The sequence below is a fragment of the Nyctibius grandis genome, chromosome 5, assembly GCF_013368605.1.
Source record: "Nyctibius grandis isolate bNycGra1 chromosome 5, bNycGra1.pri, whole genome shotgun sequence".
NCBI lineage: Eukaryota > Metazoa > Chordata > Aves > Nyctibiiformes > Nyctibiidae > Nyctibius > Nyctibius grandis.
The window spans coordinates 11,826,864-11,850,718 of record NC_090662.1 but is presented as its reverse complement, the minus strand read 5'-3'; the positions used below and the strand labels follow the sequence as shown (position 1 = coordinate 11,850,718).

General features: G+C 36.9%; 1 protein-coding gene across 4 annotated transcripts in view; it reads right to left on the bottom strand.

The window, feature by feature from the left end:
- The window catches only part of CACNA2D1 (calcium voltage-gated channel auxiliary subunit alpha2delta 1), a 453,094-nt gene that overhangs the window by 196,041 nt on the left and 233,198 nt on the right, over window positions 1–23,855 (bottom strand). For all 4 annotated transcript variants that reach the window (XM_068400329.1, XM_068400331.1, XM_068400330.1 and 1 more), the window contains exon 5: window positions 8,744–8,788. In XM_068400329.1, coding sequence (XP_068256430.1) covers window positions 8,744–8,788 — 45 coding nt within the window. The remainder of the gene's footprint in view (window positions 1–8,743; window positions 8,789–23,855) is intronic.

The window sequence follows — 23,855 nt, the reverse complement described above, 5'->3', positions numbered from 1 at the left end:
GCACTGCTCTTTTGTGGAAATTTGCCTTCAAGGTAGGATTCTCCACATTAAGAACATCTTCATCTTTTTTAGGACATTGACAACTACAGTTATCACTCTTGCCATTATTATTTCACAACTCTCTTTCACAGGTAGGAGATAGCTTTGGGGCAGTTGTATATTTCATTATCATGTATTTTTCATTGCAGCCTTGAATGTATATTCATTTGGGAGAAGACTTGCACAAATTTGAATAGAGGAACATAAACGCGACACCTATTTTTTTAATCAGAATTCTCAAGAAAAAAAAAAAAAGAAAGAAATAAAAGCAAGAACCCCTGCTCCCTGTGGCAATAGATCATTATAATTTCAATAGGAAGCTCAAAGGAATGCCTTTTCTCCCTATGGGTTGGACTCCAGCTTACCTATAATGCCTTGAAATGGAAAGACCTGATGTTTCCCAGTGGTACTTGGTAAAAGGCACACATTCCTCAGTGAACAATGCAAAACATCCTGGTACTAAAGCAGCCAGTGTCAATCATTTCCTCACTATCAGTTCCAATGCTTATTTTCCAAAGAATGGCATCCAAATCACACTGTTTGTTAGAAATTATAACACTGGATTCCAGATGTGAGAGAGAAAAGTGCACAGTAAAAGGACTGGAGTATGCATTTTCCTAAAAGGCCTGGAAGTCAAGGTACCATGAAATTACTAGAAATAAAAATAAGTCCTCTTGTATAAAAAGGATGAACAAGAGATGTAAGATCAAAGAACATGAAAATATTATTTTCCAATTTACTCTTCCTCCCCATATATCAAAGATAAGGTGCTTTGTGCTATTTTATAGCAGGATTTTTCTACATCTTCCCTACAGCAAGAAGTCTGTATTTTAACCATAAACATTATTTTTGTTATACACTGCAGTGCGAGAGATACAACTCCCGAAAGCATAATTAATTTGTTACATAAAAAAGATAAAATATGGATCTATCTTTTTAAGGCAGTTCATTTTCAAACAAATTAATTCAAACAGAATTTTTTCACGCATGTAGCAAAGTAAGTATGTTCTATAGTATCTAACATATAATAACTTAAAGGAATAACATATCTGAATATGTTGTATATTTGAGAAGCTCAGGAGAGAGGCTTGGAATACTCTCAAGAACCAAAAAGTGCAACAACCAGAAAGTATTTTCTGAAAATGGAAATAGGTTAGGACATCTATGGGAACGTATAAAATTTTTCCCTCTTCATTTCATAAAATTTTAAATGTACTATAGACTTAATTATTAATTCCAAGTACTACATGCCAGTACAAAAAAAATAGGTTAATATTCACAATATATTTCAATAAAAATTAAAATGTAGTTGAAAAATACGACATTTATTACAGATTAGAAATTATCGTTCTAATGAAACTTCTCTAAGGCTTTAAAATGTTCATTATATAGGTGTACCAACAGCCTTACTCTGACAGTCTTTCATAATAGAAAATATAATTTGTACTAGCACAAATGTTCTTTCACTCTTACAGCTTCGGTCAGGCTAAGAGCAAACTACCCTGGCAAAATGTCTTCCTTGTCTGTATAAAAAAGGCTACAACAGGGCATTTCAGTTAAATCTTCACGTGCCTAATTCTACTGTATACCATCAAAAGATTCAACATTGAACAGAAAATATGAGAATTAGGTATCTAAATATTTTTACTTAGATACCTGCAATACCTTGTCCTGCTGAAAAATCCTAGGAAGTTCAGAAGAAGAAGAAAATTAATCTAAAAATAGCTGCAACTTACACACATGAAGAACAGCAACAACAAAATTAATCCCTGAACAGACCTGCTGTAAATGCAGGACTACTTGTTGGTGCCTTCTTGAGAACAGGGGTGTACAAATCATTTCTTGTCAAGTTAGCTAACTACACTTTCCAATCCATATGAAATATACTTTGCCCACTTATTCACCACAGATGAGAAGGCTGTTGTAAAAAACACAAAAGAGCAGGGCAATAATATTACAATCACTTCCTATGTTCTCCATCTGATGCATTCCACCTTATGTGCCCAGAATTGTGGTACACAAGACCCACCAGGAATTTTTGTAAACTATGTTTACATTCACACCTAACCATCCTTCAGTTTTACAACAGTTTTCAACTTGCTGTAGATGTACTTTTTTTTAAAACCATTATTATTTACAAAAACTTGATAGCTGCATTTATGCTGCAGTTTTAATCTCAGAGCTCACTGTTTCAGATAATATTTTAAAATAAGAAGACATCATTGAATTAAGAATACTATCTAAACCATGTGGCAAAGGCAGCTTAACAGTTTTAAGATATTTCTCCCTGCAAGTTTTATAAAGTAATAAAAACCTGATTTTCATATTTAAAACAGCCATAAGCATGCTCCAGATTATTTCTCTACAGTGGAACCCACCACTGACCCTCAGTCACAGACTGAATTCACATTTTGTGCAGGTACTTACTCCCCACAGGGACCCATAATACTAGAAGCTTCATGTTAATTCAGTGAAATAAAATAAAAAGTGCTACTACCACTAAATACATTATCAATAGGTGATGGTAAAGCAGTGGATGTGGTCTATCTTGATTTCAGTAAAGCGTTTGACACGGTCTCAACAGCATCCTTGCAGCTAAACTGAGGAAGTGTGGTCTGGATGATCGGGTAGTGAGGTGGATTGTGAACTGGCTGAAGGAAAGAAGCCAGAGAGTGGTGGTCAATGGGACAGAGTCCAGTTGGAGGCCTGTGTCTAGCGGAGTCCCTCAAGGGTCGGTACTGGGACCAGTTCTATTCAATATATTCATTAATGACTTGGATGAGGGAATAGAGTGCGCTGTCAGCAAGTTCGCTGATGACACAAAACTGGGAGGAGTGGCTGACACACCGGAAGGCTGCGCAGCCATTCAGAGGGACCTGGACAGGCTGGAGAGTTGGGCGGGGAGAAATTTAATGAAATATAACAAGGGCAAGTGTAGAGTCCTGCATCTGGGCAAGAACAACCCCATGTACCAGTACAAGTTGGGGGCAGAGCTGTTGGAGAGCAGTGTAGGGGAAAGGGACCTGGGGGTCCTAGTGGACAGCAGGATGACCATGAGCCAGCAGTGTGCCCTTGTGGCCAAGAAGGCCAATGGCATCCTGGGGTGTATTAGAAGGGGTGTGGTTAGCAGGTCAAGAGAGGTTCTCCTCCCCCTCTACTCTGCCCTGGTGAGGCCGCATCTGGAGTATTGTGTCCAGTTCTGGGCCCCTCAGTTCAAGAAGGACAGGGAACTGCTAGAGAGAGTCCAGCGCAGAGCCACAAAGATGATTAAGGGAGTGGAACATCTCCCTTATGAGGAGAGGTTGAGGGAGCTGGGTCTCTTTAGCTTAGAGAAGAGGAGACTGAGGGGTGACCTCATTAATGTTTATAAATATGTAAAGGGCAAGTGTCATGAGGATGGAGCCAGGCTCTTCTCAGTGACATCCCTTGACAGGACAAGGGGCAATGGGTGCAAGCTGGAACACAGGAGGTTCCACATAAATATGAGGAAAAACTTCTTTACGGTGAGGGTAACCGAACACTGGAAGAGGCTGCCCAGAGAGGTTGTGGAGTCTCCTTCTCTGGAGACATTCAAAACCCACCTGGATGCGTTCCTGTGTGACATGATCTAGGTAATCCTGCTCCGGCAGGGGGATTGGACTAGATGATCTTTCGAGGTCCCTTCCAATCCCTAACATTCTGTCATTCTGTGAATACCTGCACAAGTACTACTCGGTTAGTCACGACTGTAATCTAACATGGGACTGCATGAAGGAAATCTCTGATAAATCACTTGTGCTAATTAGGGACATAACTCTTTCAAGGAGATGTAACTGGCTGCTCCCAATTAAAGCCTAATGAGTAAGACCTGCAGAGGAATTGCAGACTTCCAATAAGGTGTAGCTGGTTTCATGTTAAAGAAAAATTTGTTTATTTGTGATACTTAGTACTTTAAGTTAAACCACTGAAAAATTTCAATCTTCTTAGACTGTCATAGCTTGAACAGGATGGAGTTTATAAAACTATGACAAGAAATTGCTCTGAAAAGGTAGAAAAGGAGCAAGATGTAAAGAGGAGATGAGAGAAACATAAAGGAATGAATCAAGGAAGAATGCAAATTAAGCAACTGAGCAATTCAATGCATGGTAGAGAGGTGGATTACCTGAACACATGGAAACAGAAAAATCAGATTTAGAAGGATCTATACAGAAGATGTGGAATCACTAGAAATAAAACGGAGACCAGCAGAAAAAAAAAGAGGAAAGAACTCAATAGTGAAGCAAAGATGACTATAAATAGGGTAGGGTAGAAAAGACAAGATCAGAAAATAGGCAACGCAATAGTAAAACTCATGGGAAAGGGCACCTTAATGTGGTACCACTCAGTTGTCCAATAAAAGCACTGCAGCATTTGTCCAAAGAGTCATACGACACAGGCAGTTGACACCTGCAAATTAAAGTGCACAACACAGACTGCAATATATCAAACTGAAAGGGTTCTAGGGAATAGGACAGTGAATGAAAACTTGAGAGACCTGTATTAAATTACAGGTTTGGCCATTATCTTCCTATGAGATATGAAAAATGAGAATATAATACCTCCTACCTTGTTGTGAGGATAAAACTCATTAATTATCATGAAGTGCTCACACATTACAGCGCTGTGAGGGAAATAAGTAAGTAAAATCTAATTGCTGCTGTAGGATAAAGAGTACAAAAGGTATATTATCGATTGATGGGCTAAGGGGTTACAAACTGATTGTTTTATCTGAGAGACTGAGAAATCCAAAGGGCAAAGAATGATTGGTCTGCATGTGCTTTTTTTTTATCATGTCCAAGCAAATACAGTCATTAGATTCAAAAAGGCCCATTGAGACAGCAGAGGAAAAAAAAGAAAGAAGGATCTCCTTAATATGGTACATAAACAGGAAAAAAGGAAAGCAAATTATACTGCAGCATATTAACATAAACCACAAAAAAATACACGAAATTTAAGTTGGAGAATTATTTTTCTGATAAAGCTATAATTTTAAAAGGACGAGTGGAGGCAAATGAAGACTGGCAGACAGGACCTGTGAGATGAATTCCTCTAATTCTCCAACATCTAAAAGTTACGATCTAAAAGGGGTCTGCTATAGGAACCTGGTCAACAGAGAGAAACACACATCTATAAGTGATTCAGCTGACCTTAGACACCTATCTCAGAATAAACTGAACAGCTCTCTAAAGGTGTCTACAATGACTAGCTTAGATATCTAATTTTAATTAATAAATTTCTGCTACTAATTATTCCTACTCGTACTGAAAGAGAAATATAATATCATGTCCTGTGATGAAATGAAGGCTCACAGCATGGAAGAGAAAAAAAATATGAACTTGCTAGAGATAGCAAAGAATGGATGACAAAAAAAGTTTTACTAGCCAGTGCTTCAGAGATGGTTCTATTAAAATCTCTCTCTATTAAAAAAAAAAAAAAAGATACCACCTAAGTCCTCTCAAGCATTTTTTCAGGCAGGAACAGGGAAGAGTCTGTGGTGTTTGCATACATAGTTGAGACCTGGATGCAGGTTTTCTCAAAAAAATTCAGCATCAGATCACTGACCATCTTATCCTTATTGCTTCTTCTTTCAAGTTAGATTACTGATCACAATGACAGCCCAGGCACAAATACGGCTATTTTCACACTCAATCTCTTTTATCAAAAAGTATTGAATTTATTCTTACCACCTTAATGAGATGCAAATCATGCATGAGCATACCGAAATCTTTCTATTCCCAACAAAGTGCTACAATTAGAATACAAATCTTGATTACTAATCTGCATTTATCTAATCAGCCTCAACTTTACTGATGAAGGAAAAGAATTCCTACATTTCAAATTTTTCAATAAATTGTTGCACAAAAATTTTAGTAGTGAAAAACTCAAGACATATGGAAAAGACTTTTTTAGGAGTTAGTACATGTTAGTGGTTCCTGAAATGATGTGACTTTTAAAGGGATCCAAGTCTGCAAGTATAAATTACATCTGCAAAGTAATTATTCTTTTTCTACAGTATAAGTAAGATTTATTTTGTTTATTAAGAATTAATACTGATTTTGCAGCTGAAGGAGGATAATCATTCTGAAATACTCACCTTTTCTAAACAGCAAGAATCATAGAACCATTTAGGTTGGAAAAGACCTTTAAGATCTTTGAGCCCAACTGTAAACATAACATTGCCAAGTCCACCACTAAACCATGTCCCTAAGCACCACATCTACTCATCTTTTAAATACCTCCAGGGATGGTGACTCCACCACTTCCCTGGGCAGCCTGTTCCAATGTTTGACAACCCTTTCTGTGAAGAAATTTCTCCTGATATCCAATCTAAACCTCCCCTGGCACAACTTGAGGCCATTTACTCTTGTCCTATCACTTGTTACTTGGGAGAAGAGATAAACCCTCACCTCACTACAACCTCGTTTCAGGTAGTTGTAGAGAGTGATAAGGTCTCCTCCGAACCTCCTTTTCTCCAGACTAAACAACCCCAGTTCCCTCAGCCGCTCCTCATCAGACTTGTGCTCTAGACCCTTCACCAGCTTCGTTTCTCTTCTTTGGATGCAAAGAAGCAGAATTCGACTGTGTTTCTCTAGGATGAACAAATCCAGCTCTTAGCAGATATGCTGAACTAATGAGGTATCAGTGGCTACGATATCTGAGACTGGCCTCTCTTTTCATGGTGTAATTAGAACTCATGGGGAACTTTTTAATGGTATCTCCGTAAGTCAAAACATTTGTTCTGATCAGCTAGCCAAAAAAGCTTAGATAACTGACAGAAAGCACATGCTCTCAAACAACTAAAGCTTGTAAATACTTTCTTGGTATATTTTCCCTTCACATTGTTTTCTAAACTTAGAATTAAACAAAGTAATTAAAAGAAAACAAAACAAAAAACTCCTTTTTTTCCTTCTCCCTCTTTAACTTTTTGTTTGAGAACTGTTATGAAGGAAAGAAAAATACTTATTTCAACACATATAACCTCATAAATATACTGGCATCTCAAACAGAACCACAGTCTTAATGCTATATTTTTATATTTTACACAGTCCATATAGCACAGATCTGCAAAACATTTCAGCCCACTAAGCTGAAATTCCTACAACTCAAAATTTTTCATCGTGATTCAAAACATTTCAAAATAATAACTTAAACTGGTATTGGGTTTTGGTATTGCACTCTGTGTTGCTGATGCTGTGTTACAGCGTTACTTGTTTCTTGACAGTTTGGCCCTGACTCAGAAGGAACTATTCTTAACTTGACAATAAAGGTTATTAAAAACTTTATTCCAAGAGTTCAAGAAGACATAAAAAGAAATACAAATAGAATCATAGAATGGTTTGGACACATGTGGAATAAAATTTTAGGCTTTTTTTTTTTTTTGGGGCAGGGTGGGGGGTGGTGTTGGGCTTTTTTTCTGGGGAAAAAAAAAATTCTGAGGAAAGCCAAGGAAAATGAGAGTAAACTCTAGAACAGCATTTCCTTTCCTGCCTTGCCTAACAGATTTGGACTTATGTTGTAGAAGTAGTCACCTCAAAACCTTTCCCAATACTATTTAATCATAACAGATACAGCAGGGTCTTTTACTTCACATCATAATCTACCATCACTATATGGTACATTTAGATTCAAAATACAATGTTTAAGCTTTAGAATTCTGTTTCCAGAAGTGATTTGCACCTGCAATCCCAGTGAATTTAGTCAGAAGAGAACAATATCTTTCGAATTTATGTTCTTTTTTATGAAAGTATTCAAATTTTAAAACTCAGGACAGTAAACTGTTGTATCTGAATTCCAGTAACTCTATATAAGCATATCAAATAGTTCTGCTTGACATGATCTATGTACCTTCTTTAATTGCCTTACAGCAGAAGCATCAATTGTAATAGTGATGCCATCAATCTGTAAAGAATACTTGATTAAAAAGTGCAAATGAAGCATGCTAGCAATTCTGATTAATACATTTACAACATTTTTTCTATGCCTTTATAAATTAAATCGATAATGAAGACAAGCAGTTGTATTATCTCAAGTGAAGGTGAGGATAACTTGTCTTCTTCCCAGAAGACATTAAGATTTTTAATAGTTAAAGCAAGATAGGAAACTTCAAACCACTTGAAGTAAGAGTTTTAGTAGAACTAGGAATTGAAATATCATACATTTTGACTAAATCTTGGGACTGGATTTACAGTTTCCCAAAGCTTCTTACAGTCATATGAGTGATTACAAAGTGCATGAAAATAGTTATTCAGTAACACTTTAAATCTGCTTTCCCCTCATGTAAAAAATTTCTTACAAAGGATACAGAATAAGATAATATAAGCTTGGAAAATAGGGCCAGAAAACGGTTCCTTCAGAGTCAAATAAATTATTTACATTTCTCATTTTGATTCTCCAGTCCTATAATTATGATTTTATTACATTTCCAAAAGTGAATGATACTTGTGTCAGTATCTTTTTTCTCCCAGCACATTCCCTGCCTGATCAGTAATTCAGACTGTATGAGGGAAGACAGACTTTGAGAATTAGAGCACAAAATATTATTTGGCTCTTGAGGAAACTTTTGAAGACATTTCAAAGTTTATTGCTTCTGCAAAATATCTAAATGCTGGTCTTAGAGTTTCATTAATATTTTCAATCCCTTAATTTTCTGAGACTACAGGCAGTGAAACAAAAATATATTACTTACATCATTCTGATCATCTTTTGCATTGTAATAGATTATATCATTATTCTGTAAGAGAAAGAAAAGTAATTCTGTTAGTACGAAAGTAGAGAATAAAGTTTACTAGCAATAATTTCTACTAAAATACATTTTAAAATAAACCTTCATTTATTTATGTATTCTCTTTGAAATATGACAGAATCAGACATTTACTCGCTCTCTGTTTCATGAGATATTTCCCATGCTCGTGTTTAACTCCATTCATTTAATGCTTCTTCCCTGGTAAGCTAGATAAGTCACTCAAAAAGCCAGATAGGAAAGTATATACAACGTTGGACAAAATCCAGAGTTTATAAAAGACTTGTGTAAACTGTTTCTTTTACAGACATATGAGACTCTCACTATGCAATTAGGCGATTTATGCACCATGACACCTAGCAGGCAATAGATACAACAGCACATGGGCATTGCTAAGTGGGTTAAATATTTGTTGCATACACGTTTATCGTTTTATTTACCTCCCACGGTGAAAATAAAATCTGGGAAAATACATCACAGGAGAATCTGGCTGTTGTAGTGTAGAGTGCATCCTGGCAGCTCTGTGGAAATGCTGTACCACGTAATTTAAGCAAAGCAATGAAGGAGAAGATTACTAGTTTTCTCTACAAAATCAGTCAGAAGCTTGACTCAGTGTAACATCTCCAGCAGTTTGCAAATTGGGGTATTTCCTATGGAATATGGTTTTGTTTTCTCTTGAAATATTTCTGAACCATTTAAAAGCCTTAAAGATTTAGGTTCACTGCAGTAGCTTTCCACTAAATAGAATAGCTGTAATGTGCCCTATACTTTTTGAATGAAAATAAGCAATTGTTATGTGCATTTCTGTATGAAATGGACACATATATGTACACAGCATTTTTTTAAGTCCCATTACAGATTTTGAATAAATAAAGAAAAGAAGAAGTTACATTTTGTCATGTCCAGCAGCTTCTTTAAGACTTAATTTATGTTTTCATTTCTGTTTCTGGTAACACTTTTGGATTTATCTATCTAAATAAAAAGCTGACCACAAAAAAATGTTTTTTCTTTTATAAATACCAACAGGAAAGAATGATTTCAGCAATCGTTTTTCAAGTGGGTAAGTCAATGACAATTATTACTTGCACTAAAAAAGTACCATGACGTGCTACAAGGTGATGCAGTTCATCTTTATAAACCATTGTTTTCCTCACTTCATAAATAATGACATTGTTCGTTCTCCTTTGTGACCTTTTTGAGATCCAAACATGAAATATATTATAGATGAGCTAAACATCATTTTGAGGTAAAAGCTATTAATATGAACTCATCCTCTTTCTCTTTCCCCTCAAAATGCACTTTCCCATCAAGACACTGTTCTATCCGCACGTCAGTTGCTTTTGTATCCGTATCTGGGTAACTAAGCCAACCTCAGTGTGTTACAGACACAGGAGGAAATTCCTTTCATCGTTAAAGACCAAAGCTAATTGTTTATTCACTTGTTACTTGATTGTTGTGAACAGAAGAGCATGTGAAGCTTGTGGAAGCCTTCAAGTAAGTTGGAAGAGGCAAAAGATATTATTTTCTTTCGATCTTCTTTACTTTGTACCTGGCTGTGTACAAAATGACTGTTCTGTAAATAATTTGATCTGTTCAAAAAGCCATGTGATTCTTTAGCAGGCAACATTTGAAACTGCAAAGGATCCAGCTCAGAGTGGTATTAGCTGGAAATGGTAGCACAAGTGTTTTCATCACAAGATAACCTGTTTATTTAAAAAAAAATTGTTGTTTCACTTCAAAAGACAGTGGAAAAGAATACTTCTTTCACCACACCTCCTATGTTATGTTATGTTATGTTATGTTATGTTATGTTATGTTATGTTATGTTATGTTATGTTATGTTATAGCAGTTCTCCTGCAATCTCTTCACTGGAGGCTTTTGTTTGGGAAAAATGAGACCAGGAAAAGCAATACAGGCATACTTATCTGGATATTATGTACATATTCTTCTTATTTAGTGTTTTCATTTTAAAAAGGAACATTTTCATAAAACACAATTCTATGAATTTGTATTCTTTTGTATTGACTCTCATTTAGATAACGGTTTATTTCCCCATCCCCTTCCCATTGCTCAAGTTTACCCTAGCAGTGTACCTTGTCACAGAATCACAGAATCAATCAGGTTGGAAGAGACCTCTGGGATCATCGAGTCCAACCATTGCCCTGACACCACCATGTCAACTAGACCATGGCACTAACTGCCATGTCCAGTCTTTTCTTAAACACATCCAGAGATGGTGACTCCACCACCTCCCTGGGCAGCCCGTTCCAATGTCTAATAACCCTTTCTGAGAAGAAATTCTTCCTAATGTCCAACCTGAACCTCCCCTGGTGAAGCTCGAGGCTATGTCCTCTTGTCCTGTCGCTAGTTGCCTGGGAGAAGAGGCTAACTCCCACTCTGCTACAACCTCCCTTCAGGTAGTTGTAGACTGCAATAAGGTCACCTCTGAGCCTCCTCTTCTCCAGGCTCATTGTCACAGAATCATTTAATGCATAGGATTTTTAACACTGTCCTCTACGTATACAAGTCTGTTTATCTACTTAAACAAAATGATTCTTTTTCATCACAATTACATTTTCGCCTGTCTTTTATGTTTTTATTTATTTGCTTAAATTGATCAAAGCTGGCAGAGCATTGCTATCTACTTCTACTGGACTAAACAGTATTTTTTAAATCACCTATTAAGAATTATGTTTCAGAAACGTGATACATTTACAAGTTAATTAAAATAACCCCCCCACCACCATGCCAAATGAATTAGATATTTTGTTCGGCTATTCATATCTTGTAGGTCATTACTCTGCCTGGAGATATTACCTATATAATACACTGACATTGGTCGTATCTCACTACTCTTAATATAGAAAATACGAGGTACACAGTGCTACAACAGACTGAATGCTATACAGTTCAGAAATTAGATTCATGGATCAGTTAAATCTTTAGAGGCCAATTTTTCATAATTTAACCACTTCTAGCTGACAAGGACAAATTGCTTTGGTGCTGGTTCTCAAGCGAGTAGTTTAGTTATTTATTAACTTCTTGACACAAAGAATTTGAATCTTCCCACTGCTATACAATTCTGCCACCTGGTAATACTGCACACTTATTCAGCAAGCCTAAGATACAATGTAAATACCTTAGATATTTATTTTTGTTCTTTATCCCAGTGATGCTATGAGAGCAGTAAATACTCACTGTTACTTCTTTTCATGAGTGAAGTGATTTAGTAAAACAGTCCTGAAGCTGAATTTATGGAAGAATGACTTTAGGAGACCATATGCGTAAATTAGAAACTTTAGCATAGTATCAGTATATAAGTTTACAAAATTTATGCAGTTGGAAAGGTGAAGAGACCATCATTAATTCTCCTTTCAAAGCAAACAGTTTTAGTATCTGACAAGGATACGCAAGGCATATAGAAATTACATTAAGGGCCAGGTCATAAATGTTTTATTTGTGACTCTTCCTATTTTCTTCTATTCTATCCTAATAATCTTTCTTCCACACATTCATTGATATTATTATCTGCTGAAGTTAGATTGTTCCATAGTCTTTATACTGCTTTTCATTTGAATAGTTCTTTGTTTCCCAGCTTTGGGTATAAAACATTTCCAATGAGAAACATTATGTATTGGGTAGTATTAATGAATTCCTAAATTTCACCACACAGAATCCAAAGTTTCTGGTCTCTGTGATCCCTATGTCTAGAGATTTGAAGAAACACACAGATTCTTCAAATAGAGGAAAAGCATGGGAAAATATGCTCTCTCAGAACATCTGCAGATGAAATATGGATTCACGTGAACACTAACTTGCACTCACATTTTGATTTTCTATGGAGCAAGTTTACAGACACAGTCTATTGATTCATTAGTTAAATGCCTAATCTCAACTCAGGATTACGTGAAGGGAGCTGAAGTTGGCTTGTCATCACAGGAAATAATACTTTTTTTCAATCAAATTCTTTCAAGAACAATACAAAGGGATTACACTGCAACAAGACATATCTGACTCTACAGATAATTACATATAATAAATCGTGATAGTCTGTCTGTTTTTATTGATAAAAGCTATATATCCTCCTTTACTCTACCAAGTGCCAAAGACGAGAGCTCATTGTCATCACTGCCACGTAATGGCTTCTGTAGGAAAACTTGCTCTGTAAATCCTATGCTAGAATTTCAAGCATTGTTCATGAAATATGGACCCCATCAACTAGTCAACCTCTTTTTCAGTGGAAACTTTGTATGTGTGATTTTTGAAAGTATCTGCTTTTCCTCAAAAGATGCTTGCATTTCATTCAGGAAAAAAAAAAGAAATTAATACCAGAAATCTTAGGATTCTCAATAAACATCCAATACTATCTATTCAGAAATGCTGCTTTCAGTGAAGCTGTGATTAAGGTTACTTATGCCCTCGGGTCTGTACGTGAGGCTTCCTAGAGATTGCATGACCTAGATCCTGTGATATAGCCCAAAATTGTGTTAGGCATACAGGGGAGACTGAAGGCCTCAAATGAATTCTAAAACTTTGTGAGACACTATAATGAACTACCTGAAAATGAATAAATTAAAAAAAAAAAAGGAGGGGGAGAAATCAGTTTTCTGCAGCTTTTCATATAGTAAGAAATTAATGTAATGTACTAATTTAGACAGACATCACAATTACCCTTTTTTCCTAAAAGGAGCAGTTCCAAAGCAATTGTACATAAAATGTGAAAGCAAAAAATAACACTCTTTTCCATGACTTTATTTGCTACACAGATGCTAGAAGATAATGAACTCCCTTGGCAAAGAAAACAGAAAAGTTATGAACCACTGGAAGCAAACCTAAAATTAGTGTAGTAGATTATATTGCAATATATATATTACTGCATAATTATTAGTGCATGTGTTAAAATCTGAAATTAAGGCCAAATATGATTATTTGAATTTTGTTTTAAAACAGCATACTTCCCATGGCTTCTAAGTATTTCATACAAAATGTGCTAAAGCAACCAAAAAGGGGCAATGTATAAAAGCTCCTTTATGTTGCTGTTAACCTGTTAGTAGTGATACCTACGAGGATTCTTTTGTTCTGCAGGTAATGAGGTAGAGCAAGAAATCAAAAACTGAGAAAATCAAAATATTACATATTACAGATATTACAAATATATGTCTGATTTTGACCACTGAGTTTAAAAATAAATTCTTAAAATTACAGATACAAATTTTGAGAACATTTTAAAATCTTATTAATCCCACATACTTTGAAAAGACATAGAATGCTAGTGAAAGAACTGGGAGTCCTGCTGCTCAGAATGCAGCAATAAAAATACTAATAATACTGGTTTATTTCATCTTTCATAGACATACCAGATGAAATTAGTGTAAATGCCTAAAAATGCTAAAAAAATATTTCATTAAGTGTTAGTAAAATCCATCTGCTTTAATTTAAAAAATATTTTCTTGTATCCTCTTGGATAAAGATGTGCATTAAAAAAAATTCACTCTAATCCCTTTAGGGTAATTAAGATTTAAACCCAATCTAATAAATCCGATGACAAGTAAGCCAGGTAGTTTTAGTTTAATCCCTTATGTAGCCTGACATGCAGTTTAAGGCACAATTAGACTCTTCAGAAAAGAAAGCTAAATATGGAGTATCACAAACAAAAAATGACATCTATTTCTAAAGAGAATAACTTTAGGGAATAAAAGCCTACAAATAGGGGAAAAAGGAAAGAATGCCAATTACTACAACCTCTTTTGTTATAGGTTTGTAATTTTACATACGTGAAATGGCACAGGAAAAATAAGGGGATTACCAGCTAATAACTTTTTTTCCCCTTCAGTATCCATGAGTAGAAATACTGATTTACCTCCTGTCTTTAAAGTGAACACAAAGTCAGGCAATAGAGCAAATTAGCTGCAATTACTGTGTCTGAACATATAAGAAATGTGTTAGAAAGCACATTTAAAACAGGATCTTGAAACAGGACTTAGAAACAAGATCTTTTAAAAATCAAACTATTTTTAATAAAAAAAAAGACAAATATCAAACAGTTCAATAACATCCCAGTCTAGAAATATTTCCCCATATTACCCGTAATATGGGCAAATGAGTCACTTGGGTTAGACATTTTTCCCCAAAACACAATTTGATTAAAGAACTACTTTCTCAGAATATTAAATTTCATACACTAATTAAAAGCTTCCAAGTCTACACATCGGATTTGTGTAAAGGGCTTTTCTCAAGATTCTACAGAGACTAATAATTGGAATGAAAAGACGAAGGTGAAGATTACAGGAAATAACATAAAGGAGGATTAAAGGTGCTGCATACCCTTTTTCATAGAATACACTTCCTTTTAAAAGGTGTGAAAAATCAACTTATTCAGCACTCATTTACAGGTTATTCCTTCACTAAAATTCTCAATCTGGAAATCTTCAAATTCATAAACAGTTTTCATGAGATGGTCACTTGTCCATTCAAAGATGCATCAGTGTGATAAATAAAATGAACAACTTATTAGTCATCTGCCTGCATGCTAGACAGGGGGACTAAAACATACAACCCTCACATAAACAGATAATTCATCAGAGAAAAATAATATACAGATACAGATTCCAGATAAAAATATACTATATGGAAAAAAGCACTTTCAAGACCTTGACATCAGTTCTGAGGGATTTTGGTCTGAGGCTGGATCCAAAGATTGCAGTGCTGACAGTGGACAGAATTTAGACATCTCAGTTGAAAAATGAGATCATGAAAAAGTTTGTTGAAGTCTAAACTTGAAAGAATCTAAAACTCTGGAAGTACTTGAGTTTCCAACATTAATATTCTCTAGGTACCTTAATACCTATTTCTGTATGGACCTTTGAAGAACCTCAGGCTTCACATCTCTGAGAAGTTTGGACCCTGCTTTGCACCTTTCCAGAGTCAGGACCCACAAACTGAAGCCTCTCACCCCTGTAACTTGAGGTACTTCCTGTCATTGAACACATCATTCTTTTCCATACGTAATAATCAACGACAGCCAAATATATTAGATCAGTTAAGTCACAATTAGCAAATGGAATGGACACTTGCTCTGCTCTCACCTCCCCTTGCCCTCTCACATATCACATCACACTCAATACGTAGAGTTTACAGGAGCATCATGACCTTGCCTTGATCAAGAGCCAAGTACAACGAGCCATGGCCAAGGGTACAAGGCTGGGTGTGGTGAGCCACGGCACACATGGCAGTGTAAACAAGGAGTGAATGTAATGAGCCTTGGTACAGGTTGTGCATCAGTGAATGACTAGAGAACACCTCAGATGCTGGAAAAACATGATAATGTCATGGACTGATTTCATTGGCATCCTGTGACATCTGTCTATAAATGCCCAGTAACAGAGACTGTAGGGAAACATTGCCACATGGATGTCTGACACGCCAGGAAAGCCAAGCATCAAGGTGGAACCAGCCCACATCGGTGCCAAGCCACTGGCCAGAGCCCAGAACTGAGACTGGCCAGAGCAAGCGTCCCACGTGCCCCAGGCTGGGCTCTGCCGACTCACCAGCACTGTGTCCAGGGCAGGTCTCAGCTAACTTTGTGCACAGGGAGTGTGTGTGCAAAGATTACACTGCCACAGCCTACCCATCACTTGGTCTGCTTACTTAATGACATGGCACGACATGGCACGTTGTCTCATGTTCCTTTCCTCACCGTGACAATATCCAATTACATGCTGATTTTAACCACGCTTGATTTAATTTGTCTTGTGCAAATTACAATTAGTAAAGCTGAGTAAGAAGTTGGTTTTCATATCATATTCAAAGCATAGGAGAAAACCCTGTTATTTTTTACAGGGTACAATAAGTAAGCTTTTTTTGTCTCCATATTACGTTACATTATACATTTAGTTAGAAAAATCAGAAATAGTGAAGTGTATTAAGGTTGCATGCACAGCCTCTAAAAGAAGCATAAAACATACTACAAAGAGTACTCCTGTCATCAAATCTCTAGAGTTAATCATAGAAATTGTAAAGAATAGGAAAAACTTTTCCATGTCAAACAAAACTCCCCAATTTGCAGATAATTTTCACCATAACAATTGTTATAAGAAACTGTCACTGGACTACTTAAACTGTCAGGATGATACTTAACTTCTGAAAAAATTAAGAATGCATTTTAAGTGCTAACTGTAATCTGGATATAAGATTAAAAGACAGAAATGCTTTAACATGTCAGGTTAAATGTAATCCAGCTCGCAAGGTGATGAGAAATACGTGTCAAACAAACACTTGAATGAGAATCTACAGATTTGTCTGTTCTTCTGAAATAATGCAACATATTCCATGAATAATTTCTGCATAAAAACATCCTATAGTTCAATGGCCTGCGATGAGAAAGTAAACTCTGTTGGACATGCAGATAGTTGGTAAAATAACAATGGAATTTTGTTAATTTACCTACTGATAAGGATAGTTCTATCTTTATGAATTGTTTTTAACTTTGGGGATTTTTTTATTTTGTTTTATTTTTTTTTAGTGCAAATGGTGGACTAAACGAGTCAAGTGTGGCAGCTGATTAAGTATTTCTTAATTGCAAAATATCAAAGGCCAAATACTTCATGTAGGAATGAAGATCTAATGACTGAAGATTTAATGACATAAAAACACATTACTATTACCCTCTGGTATAGTCAGTTATGTCACTGAATGACTGTCCTTTGAGTTAGTCAAACTGAAAATTTCTCTTCAAAGATAATATTTTGATCTACGGTAAACCCACAAGCATTACTCCGTAAGCGTACATGCAAACATTAACCATGCACTACACTACTGTTACAATCCAGCACATCACAGTGGCTGTATATGGGGGCAGAAGCCAAAAGCACATCTTTCTGCACTTGTAGCCTTTCAGAATTCTGCTGCAACACAGCTGTGATGGAAGATTTTTTCTTGTTATATTCATCAATCACCTTCATATTGGTACAACATTTGGTGAATGGGAGTTTGCATGTACCTACAAAATGGAAATATGAACTCTCTAGCTGGCACACACTGGCAGTGTCTTCGATGCCAAACATGTAATTTAAATGGAAGAATTCCTTTGTTCTTAGAAACAAAATTGTCACAGAGTACATTTCTCTTTCTAATAAATACCGGACATGTTAATATAAGGTTCTCTGTACCTAAGACTATCAAGCTCTCTGTCCCCAGTTGGCTATGCAACCTTTTACCTTCTGTTACTGCTCACTTTCATGTAGAACTGAAAACCTGATGAAACAGATAGCAACAGTAACAGGCTACAGAACAGAACTGTACTCCAATGAAACCTAAATGCCTTAGACGATAAATAAAACATTTCCATAAAGAATAGTTTTGTTCACTTTTTCAGAGAAGAGGTAAGTTTACTAAGGTAAGTACTACAAATCTACGATAACTTGGGAAGAAGGATCATGGCACCCACTGGCAGCAGGACTTAAGCTTCAGAGCTATTAGATTTTATTTATTTATTTATTTTCAGCAGATCAAAGTGACGAAAATTTCCTGTATTGAGCAGATGGAGAAATCTGTCATTTCTGAAAACTGAATTTCCTCTGTAGACTTTAATGGGAGAAGAGAGAGAAACAGGCTTTGTGTTGGGAAAGACTGTTGTTTTTCCCACAGTCTGCAATTTATTTCTGTATTTTAGTTTTAGTTTTTTCTCAACTAAAAAGCACCAATTGCTTTTAGAAACATGATGTATTATTTGCTTCTTCCATCCTGTGTACCCAGTAGCTAAACTACCAGCCAAGAACTCCACATCTAAGGTAAGATTATGGAGAAAAACCCTTGGGACAGGCAGTTATTTCCACCTTTGAAAGAGAATATTCAATAAAACAGCTCTATGTGACAGAAATAAGACTATAGGCATTAACAAAGCTTCAGCTCCAAATCTCTTCATGCTGAGGATTCAAAGAACCAGTGGTAGGATCCCTGATGCAAACCATATCAGTACTAACTAATGAGGCAGGATAAGAAGCTCTTGCTCTTACATTATAAGAGTTGATTACTTGATTGTCTAGTCCTGCAGCCACTTGAAAACAGTGTTGAAATGGCTTTAATGCCCTTTACCGAATTTTTAAAATTGCTGTTTTGCAATTTTAAACATTGCAGATGGATTTTTTTGGAAGAAGAATATGATACAGAGGCAGCATAGCAAACCATCAACTTTTCATACAACTCTCTTCAGTCCGCATTATGATCCAAAAACTTTTCAAATAAATTTTTTTCAGTCTGAGCTGAAACTCATTGAAGTCAACAAAACAGACTCTGGAACAAGCCCAGTATGGACATATGTTTCATATTATGAATAGGAAGTCACAAATAATGCTACTATAATCCCAATGGATACAAACACAAAAAAAACCAATATTCACTCCCATTCAAGTAGAAGAAAGATTTATAATAGGCCTCTGGCATACCCTAGTAGGTGGATAATGATAGGTAATGATTCAAAAAGTTATTCTCTTTCTGTCCTTCTACCAGCCAAACCTCCTTCAATATTCTTATCATCTCCCAAAAGAATGACAAAAAACCCTAGGATTTTATGTACTTGCATGTGTCGCAAATGAACAGGAAAGAAAAATAAAAGGATACTCTTCCAGAGTTAACGGTTTAAAAGAACTGGTTGCATATGGTGGATGGTGGATGAGCCAAGTAGGAGAGGAGCGCTGCTGGATCTGATCCTCACTAACAAGGAGGGTCTGGTTGAAGAGGTGAAGGTTGAGGGCAGCCTTGGTTGTAGTGACCATGAGATGGTAGAGTTCAGGATCTCATGTGGCAAGAACAGAATAGCTAGCAGAATCACAACCCTGGACTTCAGGAGGGCCAACTTTGGCCTTTTCAAGCAATTGCTAGGAGAAATCCCATGGGACAGGGTACTAGAAGGTAAGGGGGCCCAAGATAGTTGGTTAGCATTCAAGGACTGCTTCTTCCGAGCTCAAGATCAGAGCATCCCAACAGGTAGGAAGTCAAGGAAGAGTACCAGGAGACCTGCATGGTTAAGCAGGGAACTGCTGGGCAAACTCAAGTGGAAGAAGAGGGTGTACAGATCATGGAAGGAGGGGCTGGCCGCTTGGGAGGAATATAAGTCTGTTGTCAGAGGATGTAGGGAGGCAACTAGGAAAGCTAAGGCCTCCTTGGAATTAAACCTTGCAAGAGAGGTCAAGGACAACAGAAAGGGCTTCTTCAAATACATTGCAGGTAAAGCCAACACTAGAGGCAATGTAGGCCCACTGATGAATGAGGTGGGGGCCCTGGAGACAGAGGATAAAAAGAAGGCGGAGTTACTGAATGCCTTCTTTGCCTCTGTCTATACTGCTGGAGGCTGTCCTGAGGAGCCCCGGACCTCTGAGGCCCCAGAAGAAGTCAGGATAGAGGAGGAATCTGTCTTGGTAGATGAGGGCTGGGTCAGGGACCAATTAAGCAATCTGGACGTCCATAAATCCATGGGCCCTGATGGGATGCACCCGCGGGTGCTGAGGGAGCTGGCGGAAGTCATTGCTAGGCCACTCTCCATCATCTTTGCTAAGTCGTGGGCAACGGGAGAGGTGCCTGAGGACTGGAGGAAAGCGAATGTCACTCCAGTCTTCAAAAAGGGCAGGAAGGAGGACCCGGGGAACTATAGACCGGTCAGCCTCACCTCCATCCCCGGAAAGGTGATGGAGCAACTTGTTCTTGGTGCTGTCTCTAGGCACATCAAGGATAGGGGGATCATTAGGGGCACTCAGCATGGCTTCACCAAGGGGAAGTCATGCTTAACCAACTTGATAGCCTTTTATGAGGACGTAAACCGGTGGATAGATGATGGTAAAGCTGTGGATGTGGTCTATCTCGATTTCAGTAAAGCGTTTGACACGGTCTCCCACAGCATCCTCGCAGCTAAACTGAGGAAGTGTGGTCTGGATGATCGGGTAGTGAGGTGGATTGTGAACCGGCTGAAGGAAAGAAGCCAGAGAGTGGTGGTCAATGGGACAGAGTCCATTGTTCGCTGATGACACAAAACTGGGAGGAGCGGCTGACACAACGGAAGGGCAAGTGTAGAGTCCTGCACCTGGGCCAGAACAACCCCATGTACCAGTACAAGTTGGGGGCAGACCTGTTGGAGAGCAGCGTAGGGGAAAGGGACCTGGGGGTCCTAGTGGACAACAGGATGACCATGAGTCAGCAGTGTGCCCTTGTGGCCAAGAAGGCCAATGGCATCCTGGGGTGTATTAGAAGGGGTGTGGTCAGCAGGTCGAGAGAGGTTCTCCTCCCCCTCTACTCTGCCCTGGTGAGGCCGCATCTGGAGTATCGTGTCCAGTTCTGGGCCCCTCAGTTCAAGAAGGACAGGGAACTGCTAGAGAGAGTCCAGCGCAGAGCCACAAAGATGATTAAGGGAGTGTAACATCTCCCTTATGAGGAGAGGCTGAGGGAGCTGGGTCTCTTTAGCTTAGAGAAGAGGAGACTGAGGGGTGACCTCATTAATGTTTATAAATATGTAAAGGGCAAGTGTCATGAGGATGGAGCCAGGCTCTTCTCAGTGACATCCCTTGACAGGACAAGGGGCAATGGGTGCAAGCTGGAACACAGGAGGTTCCACATAAATATGAGGAAAAACTTCTTTACGGTGAGGGTAACCGAACACTGGAAGAGGCTGCTCAGAGAGGTTGTGGAGTCTCCTTCTCTGGAGACATTCAAAACCCACCTGGACGCGTTCCTGTGTGATATGGTCTAGGCAATCCTGCTCCGGCAGGGGGATTGGACTAGATGATCTTTCGAGGTCCCTTCCAATCCCTAACATTCTGTGATTCTGTGATATATAAAGAGATACCAATAACCATCTTCCATATTCCTTCTCCCGTCCTCTAAGTCAAAAGCAAGGTAGGCAGAGACAATCCTGAGAGACAAAAATCTTTTAACTCCCTTTTAATTTTGGTAAATATATTCTTCCAAAAGGTTTAGGAAACTGCTAATCTTCTCATCACAGTGACTTCCTCAAAGTATAAGCAACTGCAAATGGCTTCTTTTTATAAGGCAAAATGCAATCGATTACAAAGCAGATTTCCAGGTGGGAAAATGAAATTAATTTGTTAGCAGCTAATTAACCTCTATATCACACTATTCTATCTGTTTAATTAAAGCAGCAAAGTATGTTGATTTTAATTTATTCAGTATTATTCTATAAGCAAGGTTATTCTCCCTTTCAGTTCCACACTCTTACCATGAAAATAATCTAAATATATCCGGCATAAGTCTAACAAACATATTCACAATGGCATGAATCTTTCTCTGCAGCCAGTGGAAATCCATTGGCACCACAGTCACAGGTCAGAGACAAAAAGCATATTTTATAAACTAGAATAACTTCTTTCAACTTTTATTCAAAGGCTGCACACTGTGTTTCAAACCCATAATTTAAGTTCCTACAGCCTTGGGAATTGCACAGCAGTTAATGACATTAAAACAATAACTAATCCTAGGAAAAAAAATATATCATAGGCATTTGCAAAATGTTGCAGGAATTTTGAATTATCAGTGCTAGTAATTATTCTTAAACTTGACAATATAATGAGTGGATTGATAGTTGGATTAATTTTCAGAATTCTAGGAACCATCATGTGATCTTAAAGAGTATGAAGGCAAAGAAGTTAAACACAGAGACAAAATTTGCTTACGAATATGTCCATTTCGGCAAGAAATTAAGAAAAAAAAGCAACCACATTACTTCATTATATGTTTGGCTCCAAACAAATAAATTCATTTGAATTTATGGTTTGTTCCATTCAGACTACATTATTAAATTACTGAATATAATATGTAGCAATCTGTATATAAATTAACAAAATCTAAAAATATTTTCCTTACTGAAATTATACCAAACAAAACTAAATCAACATTATCAAAACAATGTTTCTATCATCCTGCTGTCAAATCTTTAATTTTCACAGAAAACTTAGAGATTTAATTCTGGTAAACATTGTTTTCTGTTGAATATCCATTACTACAAAATGTATGTCTTCATCTCACTTTTTAAAAAATGCTTTGAAATGAAAGATGAAAATATGTAAGACTAATTTTTATATTTACATACATTCATATGCTTTGAGAATATATTCAATGGTTGAAACAATTCCACAGAAACAGATATTTCCTTCTCTATTTAATTTTCTTCTCTATTTCTCTCTTCACAAAGAAATAGTATATGGCAAGGAATATATTATACAAAGTCCCTGTAACTCAATTCTAAGCAAAAGTACCCAGACATTAGTGTCTTTTAAGAATCTCACTGGAATATAAAAAATGCCTACATTTTGTATAGATTTTTTGGAGCAGCAGAGGGTTTTATATATCACTTTCTTTCTCCTTTTTTTCATATGCAAAAACTAAAATACAAAGAGATTATAACTTATATTTCTGCAAGGAAATTAAACACACACATTTTTTCCTTAGTATTACAATACTGTGTAATACAGGAAAAATGAATTTTCATAGATAAATTACAAAAGTTTGATCCAAATTTTGGATCACATCTTACATAGCTGACACTGGCCTGTGAAGTTAATGATCTCAAATAATTTTTTTAAAAGCATTTTATTTCTTTTCCTGTCTGCACCAGTTCTTCATCTGGTTTATTCAATGACTTACAGTGTGTCCACAGAAAACCACAGTTATAACATACAAAAAAGCAATTGCTATAACTTACCTTATAAAATTTGCATGAAAATTAGAAAAAACAACTAAATCTCTCAATTTCCTCCTAAGTGTGAAAAGTACCTTTCCAAAAGGTAATAAACTGCAAAGCATCTCAGGCCGTGTCTTCTTTTCAGATGGCTTTGGTTCACACACATAACAAATGTGTCTGGCATACTGACTTTTAAATATTTTAATGGGTCTCTTATAAAGATAAATCTTACATGCTTCATTAAGATTTTATTTTAAATGATTTTGCTAAATTTCTGATGTCTTAGAAAGAAAGCAATTGTGGACAGCATTTACCAGGCTTTAAGAAATATCCCATGTTCACCTAATTAATAAAGACCAGTAGGAATCATAATT